Consider the following 12,112-nt stretch of genomic DNA (forward strand, 5'->3'; position numbering starts at 1 on the left):
TGTTTTCCCCGCCCCAGGGATGTTACATTAATTATATGATGGTCAATATTACCGGGCGGTTCAACTAATTCACCTCTTGGACCTGATCTTGTGCTCCACTTAGGACTAAATCAAGAATTGCTTCTCCTCTCGTGGCTGCCAGGACTAGCTGCTCCAAGCAGCAATCATTTAAGGTGTCAAGAAACTTTATCTCTGCATCCCGTCCTGAGGTGACATGTACCCAGTCAATATGGGGATAGTTGAAATCCCCATTACTGAGTTTATTTTAATAGCCTCTCTAATCTCCCTGAGCATTTCATAGTCACTATCATCATCCCACTCAGGTGGTCTGTAACATATCCCTACTAATATATTCTTATTATTCAAGCATGGAATTACTACCCATACAGATTCCTTACCCAATGCATCAGCCTTTAAAAATTGTTTTGAGAGAGATCCTTAAGACCAGAAAGAATGAGGCAAAGGCAATAAGAAAGTTTGTCCTGGTGGCACTATATTGAAAATGTTCAAATAAAGCACAAACCCAGATTCCAAAGTTCTGTATTTTTCAAAATAAAGATCACACGTTGTTTAGAGACAATCTACACAAGAGTTACAAAAAATAGTCGCCCAGGCATAAGCATACACAGGTTTGTTAATTATACACATATGGTTACAAGTGTGCTTGCAAAAAAGTTCATTGGAAATATACACAAGGCTCTGTAAATGTACACCGTGTAGTGTTACAATTCTATATTCAAACAAGGAAAATTGACAGTATGTTACATTCACTTACAAGTAGACAAAATGCAAAATACAGTTCATCTTCTGTACAAAAAGGGAAGGTGATTCACACTTTACAAGGTGAAAGGGGACTCTGATTGTAAGGAAAACTAGGGGATTCTGTACTTTTTCACTTTTTTTTTTACTGTCACAAAAGAAGCAAAACATTACTTTTTTAAGATTCAAAAAAACACTATTTTGAACTGAATCATTCTGTATAACATTTAGAAAGGATCGCTACTGTTCGACTAGGTGACAAATAAAACCAAGCATTTTTTTTTTTTTAAACATTAACTAGGCTGTATAAAGAGAACATTTCCTTCCAAAGAAAAAATTTACTTCTGGTTGAAATTACAATTTACAATATACAACACTATATGCTACGACCATAAAAGGTGTGAATATACACTGAAATGCACAGGTTTTGCTAATTTTTTTCTTACCAAAAAACGGGTTTATGTTGATTCAAACTTCTCCACATTTACATTACAGAGGTTTACAAATGTACAATTGTACAATCAAAAGTATGTTCCACTACTAGGGTACATTATAGATACAGATTAGACATCAAAACAAGAAAATACTACAAATTTTTATATATGTAAAGTCTACACCAAGTATACACTATATATTTATAGAAGCAAGACCAAAGCCGAGTTGAATTTTTTTTTTTCCTCATGCTAAATCAAAATTTTGTCTTTCAGTGTTAACAGAACAAACTGAGTAGGCAGTAAACAAATACACCCGCCCTTCTTGCTTTAAAAACTTCCCGGGTGCTTACGTTTTCTTTCGAAACTGACTGCTAAGCCACCTTCTTTAGCATGTTATACTCCAAAAAAACAAACAAACAAACAAAAAAAAACAGAAAAAGCAATTAAAAAGTTTCAAAAACTTAAAATTTTTTTTTTAAACTGAAGCTTTAGCAAGTTGAATTTTTTTTTAATATTTATAAACAGCGTTAAATGCGGGTTTTGTGCCATTTAACTAAAATTCAAACTTCTTGCTGAGTTTTGAATAAAAGGAGAAAAACAGGTATTTGCAAAAAAGTCACCTGCGAGGCGGATGAATTAAAAACATTTTTTTTTCTTCAAACCAACCACCCTGAAAGTTTCCACATTTGGAATATAGATACAACAGTGAACAAAAATGTGGCCTCCCATGTACATTTGATACCTATGTACAAGTATTCTATACACCAGTAAAACAGCAGGGCAATTAGTTAATTAAAAAAAATAATTAGTACATGTTATGCATAATAAAATTAAAGAAATTTACAAAGGCTTATTTTTCGTTTGTATTTTTAGTAGTTTAGCAACCATCAAACATTTTCTAACTGTATATTGGAATATTGTCGGTTGCTGGTTTTAAATGCCTGATGGCCAGTGAGTTTCTCTGAAATTCATTGTCTCAAATGATACCATTTGGTGGTCCACAAATTGGCCCCAAGTCAACCCCATTTTTCATGTAATATTTCTCCAGCTTGGCCAAAATGTGCTTGCCATAGGTGTACTTGCGCAGGGTGGCAATGTGAGGCCGGATCTAAGAGACAAAAAAAAGTTTATGGAAGCTTAGAAACCAGAACCACATGCACATTAGCCTCGAGAGATTTCTGTACTCCTTCAAGGACACAATCTTATACTATAATAGTCACCTTCCCTCCCATTCCCCCTCACTCAGCCACAACTCTCCTCCCATTGGATCAATTGACAACATGGAAAAGTAACATTAGGAAAGTATTTAATGTATTTTAGTGGCCTTTTAATAAACTTTAGCCGTTGGAAACAAGGAAGAGAGCCAGCCCTATGTATTGCGCCAGCCTTCTTTGGCACATCTAATCTATGGACTACAGGTTCAAACCCTATTTCAATACCTTATTGGTTTAATTTTCATTTATAGTTCAGTAACATAAGTGAAGCAGTGACTTTAGCAAGGGAAAACTAAAAGCAGTTTTGCTAATCATTATTTTTAGGTGGGCAGTGTCCTGTGTTTAAGGGTAGTTTGATTTAGAGATGACTGGAAAATGGAAATCCTGTCCCATGAAAAACATTGTATTTTAGACAAAGTTTGTCTTTTCATGCTGCTTTAGGACAAAAATGTCAAGTTTTCTTGGCAAGGGATTTCCAGGAAAATCCCATTGCGAGAGATGGGAATTTTTCAGCTTTCTAAAGACCAAGTGAAAACAACAAGAGCCTTCCAGGTGGACTGCTGGCTGCCAAAGCTGGGAGGAGGCCAACAGCCGGGAGGTAGAGAATTGGGGCATTCAGCCTCACCTGGAAGGCTCTCGTCAATTTCACTTCTGTCCTACTGGGAGTTGCTGTTTCAATTTTCCACATGGAAAATTTCAATTTTGTGGAAGGGGCATTTTCCACTAGAAAATCATTCTGATGGACAATTCCTGAACAGGTCTGATTTGATTTCTAATCCCAAAGTTCACAAGGGACTTGTCTTCATGGGGAAACTGACTGGCAGAACTATTCTGAAATGGAGCATCCACACAGGGGCCTAGCTGATGTAATTATACCATTGTAGTTCTGCCACTCAACTTCTCTATATAGACAAGTCCTAAGAAAAGGACAAGTCATGATAGCAATACATGGGAAAGGTTCACACTGCTTGTGTATTTCTTCAATGATGTAATTAGCAGTCATTTTAATTTCAAGGTTGAAACTATAGGAATGGTGAGTAAATAATTTGAAAATTAATGCATAAATACATTCTCCCTCTCCTCTCCTCCCTGGGAAAGAAAAATACATTATTTTTCCATTTCCCTAAGGTAGGGAATCCCAAATCCACCCTCTCTCCTTTTTAATTCAGGCACTAGTTGATTTGAGCCCATTTAACCTGAAGAATCCAATAAATCTGTCTTGTAATCACCACAAACCTTTATGCTTCTCTCCTCCTCACCCTAATAGTTCCAAAGCAGGTTCAACTGGATAATTTGAAAACAGGCTATAGAAAACATGCTAACCCTGCAATGGTATTTCTTTTTGGTGTATTCCTCAACAGCCTGCATCCGTGATACTTCTCTGAGTTTTCACCATCAAATCTGGTAATTGTATATGGTTTAATCTTTTGGCCATTTTTTTGTTTATTAAAATTCATTTATTGTTTTTATATTATAATGGCATCACATCAATAAACTGGCTGTAGAAAACTCCCATTAAAACAAACAATTTACAAGCAAAGTCTATTATTCTGAATGAGCCCAGCAGAAGATGGCTTTTTAAAATGTAATCTATGTTAATATGCCCATGACATAATTACACAGAAACCTAATTAGCTGCTTATTCTGATCAAAGAAAAGGAACTGGTTTGACAGAGGGAAGCACAAGGTACTAACACCCCCCACCCAACCCCCAGTGACAGCATAGCTATCGCAGAATTATATGCTGGTATAAACCAAACACCTCCAGAATAAAATTCCATTACACCTCTACCCCGATATAAAGCTGTCCTCGGGAGCCAAAAAATCTTACCGAATTATATCGAACTTGCTTTGATCTGCCAGAGCATGCAGCCCCCCCCCCGGAGCACTGCTTTACCACGTTATATCTAAATTTGTGTGATTTTGGGTCGCGTTATATCGGGGTTGAGGTGTATTTCAGATTATCTACTGCCAAGATGGAGGGAGTAATTAAGCCCTGTTCAGAATTTTAGCCTTTGCCTGTAAATTTTTTTATTCCACCATAACTATACCAGTTAACTTCCCCAAGCAGACAAGCCCATACGCTGTGGTGTACAAATTACATACATGCTCCTTTCATTTTAAAGGAACACTGGCTGGTCAAATGACCTAACGTCTAGCGTCAATTCTCAAAGGAGTGTAAAGGAATTCAATTTCATTAGGATTTGGTACCTGATTCCCTTGGGCTCCACTGAAAATCCCAGCATTTAGATTTTTCATTCCCATGTTAGCAGCTCTCATAATTTTATTATTAGTCTAACTATAATTGGTGTTTTTCATATAGCTCCAGGCCCTGGAGTTTTGTGATTGTATGAAAATCTCAGATGTAGGGGGAGTTTTTTAAAACAAGTTTCTATCCCTTATGGATGTAGAGAAAAGCTTGAAAAAAAGACAGTTACTTTTTCCATACTGGCACTCTCCGAGATGTGCTGCTCGTGTCTATTCCACAGTAGGTGTGCGTGCTGGCCTCGTGCACCAGTGCCAGAAGTTGTTCCCCTAGCAGTACCCGTAGAAGAACGCCCCAGCGACCCCTGGAGTAGCGTCTCCACGGTGCTGTATAAGGGGAGCTGCGCACCCCCCCCCGGACCCTCAGTTCCTTCCTGCCAGACAACTCTGACAGCGGGAAAGGAGGGCGGGATGTGGAACAGACATGAGCAACACATCGTGAAGACGACCAGTTACAGAAAAGGTAATTGTCTTTTCTCTCTTGAGTGATTGCCCATGTACTCCACAATAGGTGATTCCGAGCTAGATCTGTTGGCGGTGGGAGGAGTTCATAAACTCTCAGGACGGAGAACAGCCCTGCCGAACCCGGCGTCCTCCCTGGTCTGGGAGACGGTCACACAGTGCAAGGTGAACACCTGAACTGAAGACCACGTGGCAGACCCACAAATGTCCTAAATGGGGACATGGGACAAGAAGGCAGGTGACGCGGCCTGTCCTGAGTCGAGCACCTTCACAACTGGTGGCGGAGGGATTCCCGCCAGGTCACAACAGGTACGGATGCACAAGGTGATCCAGTCGGAGAGGCTCTGAGTGGAGATCGGCCGACCTTTCATGCCCTTGGCCGAGGCGATAAACAGTTCCGAGGACTTTCTGAACGGCTTAGTCTGCTCCAGGTAGAAAGCCAGAGCCTGTCTCACATCTAGCATGGAGACGGCACTCCTCACTGGACGTGTGGGTCTTGGAGCAGAGGACTGGCACAAAAATGTCCTGACCCATGTGGTAGGCGGAGACCACCTTCAGGAGGAACGAAGGGTGTGGGCTGAGCTGGACCGTATCCTTATGGAACACCACGTATGGGGGCTCGGAGGTCAGGGTCCTGAGCTCCGAGACCCACCTAGCTGACGTGATCGCAACAAGGCAGGCCATCTTTCACCAGATGTGTGACCAGGAACACGTGGCTAACGGTTCAAATGGGGGCCCCATGAGAGAACCCAACACCACTGCAGGACAGAGGGCCTAACATAGGTGAAGAGATGATCCACCCCTTAAGGAATCGGCTAATCATAGCATGGGAGAATACCATGTGGCCCTGCACCGGCAGATGGAAGGCCGACATGGCCGCCAGCTGCACTTTGACTGACGAGGGCACCAGGCCTTGGGCTTTAAGGTGGATGAGATAGTCCAGAATAAGCAGGATCAGGGCAGCCACTGGGGAAAACACCCTGCTCATCTGCCCATCTGGAAAACCGCAACCACTTTGTCAAGTAGGCTCGGCACATGGAGGATTGCCTGCTTCCTAGGATTAAGCTTGATGCCACCCTTTTTAAGAGCTCTTAGCAGGCCCTAAAGTCCTCCTGCGGGACAGAGGGAGATGGGGCCATAATCGCCTCATCCGGGGAGGGTAAGGCAGCCAGTACAGTACTTTGAATGTCTACCAGCACCGGAGGGTCCACCACCTGGTCGGTCTCCAGGGGCAGTGCAGAGGATGTACGTCCCACCGACTCCTTCCTTGGAAGGTATGGAAAGAGAGGCTGATGGTTCTTCTGAGGCTCCGGCCACTGAGCGAGCCCCCGCCGGGGGCTACGTTGGGGGGCCACGGTGCCCACTGGTACCATTGGGCCAGTCACGGTGCCCGGTGCCACTGTGGCACTGGCGGAGCCGGTTGTTTGGCCTGGCTGGCCTGGCCCATCAATGGAGGACTACAAAGGGAGGCCAGGCTTACATATGACATGCCACTGTCCCTGGACCGGATGGAGCGCCAGTGCTAGGAGTGGTGGTGCTGGGAGAGATGCCAACCACAGGACTGTGATCCTGACATGGAGGATTGGTACCATCAGTAACAGCTGTTCCATGATCAGCTCCGATGGGCAGACCCGTGACAGCGAGATGTCAGTGATCAACGCCCAGGGCTGCAGAGGTGGTGCTGTGGCGGGGTCCTGGTGCGAGACACCGAACAGGAATGACGTCGACGTCCGTGCCGTGACTGGCTGTGATAACCCCTCCGAGATGAGGACCTCTGGTGACATCTGCCTCAGTCCTGTTGGGTGTTCGTTCCTCGAGGAGGAGCGGTGCCAAGAGTCTCGGGTCAGACAGAACCCAACCAGACAGTCTGGTGGGTGTCAAGGGCGATCCACGTGGACTTTGCCCTGAATGGATGCTGGGCGGCGAACGGTGTCAGGAATGTGCCCTCGACTGAGACCAGTACTGAGCCGGGGGCAACTGCAGAGATCCCAGTGGTGGCTTGCCTCTGGATCATCGGCGGTGCTTCTGATACCAGCATGGACATAACATCCTGGGCCGCTTGCAGGGCCTCCTGCATGGCGGGCATCTGGACAGGCCCGCTCTGAATAGGCCAGGCTACTCCGCTTGACTTGAGTCAGAGGCCTAGACGCCAGTGGGGATTGAGGACTGCTCGACATGGGTCTAGCCTCTGTCCCAGGTCTACTCCGATGCTGCGGCGAAGGCCTCTTCCTAGCCTTCTTGGCATGCCCCATGGACGTGGAGCGGTGCTGACTGGTCGATGGCGCCAAAGGGTTGCCGCAAACTGACACCGCGGTGCCTGGTGCCAACTCAGAGCGGCATGTCGGAGCCGGGGTCAGCGCCAACTCCATCAGAAAAGCCTGGAACCTAATGTCCCTTTCTCTCTTGACCCGAGGCTTAAATGACTTGCAAATCTTGCAGTGATTGCTGAGATAGGTTACCCTAAACAGCTCAGACAGTCCGCGTACAGATCACTCAGTGGCACAGATCGCCTACAACTTATAATCATAGAATATCAGGGTTGGAAGGGACCTCAGGAGGTCATCTAGTCCAAACCCCTGCTGAAAGCAGGTCCAATCCCCAGACAGATTTTTGCCCCAGATCCCTAAATGGCCCCCTCAAAAACTGAACTCACAACCCTGGGTTTAGCAAGCCAATGCTCAAACCACTGAGCTATCCCTCCCCTTCTTAGTGTTGCACAACTTAAAGCCTGGGACACAGGGCATGCCCTAGCCCAGGCACTCTAACTAAACTAAACAACTAATTAACTCCAGGTACCATACACTGAACAGACAAGCAGTTTTGGGGACGAGCTACAGCAAAGCTGGAGCAAAGTGGTTCCAAAGCATCTTCACTGGCGGCAAGAAGGAACTGGAGGAGGGAGGGAGGGAGGAAGGAAGAGGGGAGGGGAGTGTGCAGCGCCCCTTATACTGTGCCATGGAGATGCCACTCTAGGGGTCGCTGGGGCACTCCCCAAGAGGTACAGCTAGGGGGAAAACTTCCGGCACCGGTGCACATGGCGAGCACACACACCTATTGTAGAATACACATGAGCAACCACTCAAAGAACATTACAACGGCTAAAGGTTCTAAAAAACAGAAAGCAAATAAAAAGCCCAACATTATTATTTTTAAAATCTCATTATTTTGAAATCAAGGTTGGTAGCACTGCAATATTTAAGATAAAAATAGTTTCCTTTTTAAAACAAAAACAAATACAATCTTGCAACCTTTGTAAACTCAAATCCTGCAGCAGTATACTAATGCCTGAGAATCTGAAACAGATTCAAAACTGACAAACAAAAGTGACTAATGTGTTAACTCACCAAGCTCAGAAAAATGCGGAACGCAAACAGTTCAACTAAAGATAGGATGCAAAATTGAGTTTTAAATTTTATTAATCTAAGGTGTTCTTACATTTGTTTAAAAGTAATTCTTCATCTGACACTAAATTTTTTAATGCAGTGTATTCTGCATATTCCAGACGGATGAAGCCTATACACTCCATAGCATAATAGTTACATTAAGTTTTAAAGAAACTCTCTTTAAAGTGCTGCTGTAATGCTTCAGGATGAAATGACAAACACAGTGACTGTCCTGAGAATTCCTGTTAACAGCTCTGGATTCAGCTGTTTCTAGAAGTCTGGCTCAGCTCCTCTGAGTACAAGGTGAGGTTCTCATTACTGAACAGCGTTCTCAGTGAGGGCAAGTGTGTCATCATCGCCAGACCTCTGAAACATACCTGAATTTCAACACATCTAGCTGGCTTTGTTACAGCCCAAATTGTATCAGCACTTTTGTTATAAATCCCCATGTTCACATGTATGTAAGTAGGCCCGAAAAGACTGGCAAAGACGTTGGATGAGTTTTACCGCCATGTGTGTAAATGGTGTACCTGCTAGGAGGGAGAAAGCAATGGCAGTCCTTGGGAGGAGACAAACATGAGTCACTCTACAGAGATAGATATAGGCTTGAGACACCAGCTTTCAGGCAATATTTTTAGGATCTCAGGACTGCCTCCCAACTCAAGATTTTTGAAACTGCCAGGATCAGCGCCATGCACAGCTCACTAAATATCAGCTTTATCAGGAGGAATTTCTCATTCTTACTGCCACAGATTAATGAATTTGTATTAGAGTGTAACACTAGGAAAACTCAGTGCTTGACAACCTGACTGATAGGTTGCTCTCTGAAGAGGTTTAAGTTCCACCCACTTAGATCTTCGTGCTACACACTCCAAAATCTATGATGATTCCAAAGCACAAAGCCCATCGTTGGCAACTGCTTACCTTGTGCATGACAATCTTCCGTTGAGCTGGTTCTGCCACATCAATCATTTTCTGTACCACGTAGTTGGCATACTGATCTTTCATCATGGTGTATAAGGCACTATGGGGGCCGTCGTTCATAGTGCACACCTCATCGATCAGCATGGCCCGCTCCGTGCGGGAGGCGTGAGTAACACATTTCTCCACAACATTGCTGCAACACAAGAAGGTGGTAGTATGTCACCGCACAATATCCAGACTTAGCTTTCCAGTCAACCCCAGAGGGACGATCAGGAAGTGCTGGTCTGCAAATTCAGCAGCATGACATTTTGGATTCTTGACCAAAGAACTTTTGGCTTCTATTTAAGGAACAAGCTCAAAAGGCTCACACAGAGTAATATTTAAAAGTTCATCCACATAACTTTCATCTGGAAAACTCACAAGAACAAGGAGTAGGGCAAGATTTCCAGGACTTCCCGGTTTGGGCTGAGATGCATACATCCAAGAGCAGTCTGTCTAGAACTGCTCTTCCACATCCTGAGCAAAACTAGGAAGCACAGAAGCACATGCAAAAATGGACAACATTTACTGCACCATTTCAAACCTTGCATTTGATAAGAGATTTGAGCAAAGGATCAACTCAGGTCTTATTTCATCCAAATTAACTTGTGCATCCCTAGTCTGAAAGCCTATAGTGTAAGATTTTAAGCGTAGGTCTATCTCGTACCACATCCATCACAGTGGTATCTGAGTTGTCCTTAGCATGTCCCTCTTAGCACTGTATCAACCTGAAAGGAGATCCCAGGTTAGAACAGGGAAATGCAAGATAACTTAGGGAGAGATTTGATCTCTTAGCATGGGTGAACACCTTCCATACATTACTCTGTGGTTTGACAGGATGGGACATGACTGCTATTGCCTGTCATCTCTGGAACTCCAAGTTTAAAATATGACATAGGAAAAGTGAAAAGGGTTTGCTGGTCTCAACTTCTATTCTAGAGGATCTGAGTTTATAGCACAAAGTCACTAAGTGATTTGCCACGACTCTCGTACGCTGCACAGGGGAGACAATGAACTGATTAACACTCTGCTTGGGAGATGGTTAGTATACCACAGTAAGGCAAGCCAGGGAGAAAGCAATTTGGAATAACTGTGTTAAGATATTTCCCTGGCATTTGACCACACTTTACCCAACGCTTGCCAATACAACATTCGTTAGCGTTACGAAGTACCATTTAATCATTCACAAAGAGTGAAAAATTAAATCTTATAGAAGCTCAGATGCTACATATTTAAGAGGCCAGAAACAGGCACTAGAGGATTCTGCAAATGCAGCTAATGTGGCCTACTGGTTAGAGCAGATAACTGGGAATCAAGACCCCTAGGTTTTATTCTCCACTCACAGTCTGATGTCTGGCATGACATGTAACCTCCAGGTGCCTCAGTTTCCCCATGTATAAGATGGTTATAAATTCAAACTTTCCTCACAAGGGGTGGAAAGGCTTAATTAGTGTATGCAAAGCACTGAGACTCTTCAGCGAAAGGTGTTATAAGACAGGGAAGAATTTCTATAATAAAATAACCAACATCCGGCGACCAACCAGGCAGTCTAGAGGCAATGAAATGCTCTAGGCTGCTGTTCGAGTGAGCCCCCAGCAAGCCAATCCAGGTGCAGTGTTAAGACACTTGAAAAGAGCTGTGTTCTATTCTTCTTGGTTAAACATGGGAGCTTGAAATAGGGTAACACCTGGACATCCTCTTCCTTTCTATAAACGGATAGCCACCTAACGGGGGTCAAATGCTTTTTTAATTTTCCCATTCACATATAGCTGATTTTTAAGCAGAGAATTATACATTATACAGTACTGTCATTATACTGCTGCTGCCATCTTCTGGCATGCTCGTACATATAGGAAAAACAGTGTTTTTATAGGATTTGGACTTTACTAAGCAATGCAAACCTGGCAAATTTATGTTGACTCAACACAAGCACATTGCCTCTAATTTCTGCTACAATCTTGCTTTTGTCCTCAGGCCGACCATGCTCTAGTACATGCTGGATAACATAGTTCCCATATTGATCCTGTAACAAAGCGTATAGAGACCATTAACACTGAACCAGCTCCCTTTGCTAATCAGTTCTGTAAACTTTAGTTTAACTACACACTAATTAGCCCATAATTAGCTTAAATGATATAATCAATATTTCTACTGCTAGAGGTCACATTCTAAAAATTTAATATGATTTAAAACACTAACTCTGTGACAATTAGAATCCAAAATAATTGGTTCTTGAGCATGAAGCATGTTGATTATACTAACTGCTTATGGAAAGGAACCATTTCAAATGTCCTCAGCCTCCAAGTTCTAGAATCCTGAAACACCTACACTAGAACGCTCACAGTTCACAGAGCCAATCCCCTGTCCTCACTTCACATCCCTTCTTGAGACACTCCCCCCCCCCCAGTACCGTAACACCCAACGAGAAATGAGAATGGCTAGGTGTATGACCTGCCAGTGAGTCAATCATTTCTTTTCTTCACTTTTTAAAAAGCTTTGATGCTTCCAATGTGTACACACGTCTAACTACACGGCAGCTGGGAGGGTGCTCCCCAGCCTGGGTTGGAGACATGAACTAGCTCTCCACATGGCTTTGGCAGGCAGCATGGATAATGGCTCAGACTAGTCCCCT

At 43.7% G+C, this 12,112-nt stretch overlaps 1 protein-coding gene and 1 non-coding gene across 12 annotated transcripts in view; both read right to left on the reverse strand.

Annotated features, from left to right (window-relative positions):
- Positions 1–524: 524 nt before the first annotated feature.
- Positions 525–12,112, reverse strand: part of PUM1 (pumilio RNA binding family member 1) — a 121,752-nt gene continuing 110,164 nt past the window's right edge. For all 11 annotated transcript variants that reach the window (XM_032802226.2, XM_032802221.2, XM_075060812.1 and 8 more), the window contains exons 20-22: positions 11,382–11,503; positions 9,442–9,634; positions 525–2,301 (exon numbers count right to left, since the gene is read on the reverse strand). In XM_032802226.2, the coding sequence (XP_032658117.1) occupies positions 2,170–2,301; positions 9,442–9,634; positions 11,382–11,503 (447 nt within the window). In that variant the 3' untranslated portion in view covers positions 525–2,169. The remainder of the gene's footprint in view (positions 2,302–9,441; positions 9,635–11,381; positions 11,504–12,112) is intronic.
- LOC116837653 (small nucleolar RNA SNORD103/SNORD85) lies at positions 8,795–8,880 on the reverse strand. Its single transcript, XR_004376745.1, has one exon. It is a non-coding gene; the product is annotated as a small nucleolar RNA SNORD103/SNORD85 (small nucleolar RNA).

The sequence above is a fragment of the Chelonoidis abingdonii genome, chromosome 25 (assembly GCF_003597395.2).
Source record: "Chelonoidis abingdonii isolate Lonesome George chromosome 25, CheloAbing_2.0, whole genome shotgun sequence".
Taxonomy (NCBI): Eukaryota; Metazoa; Chordata; order Testudines; family Testudinidae; genus Chelonoidis; species Chelonoidis abingdonii.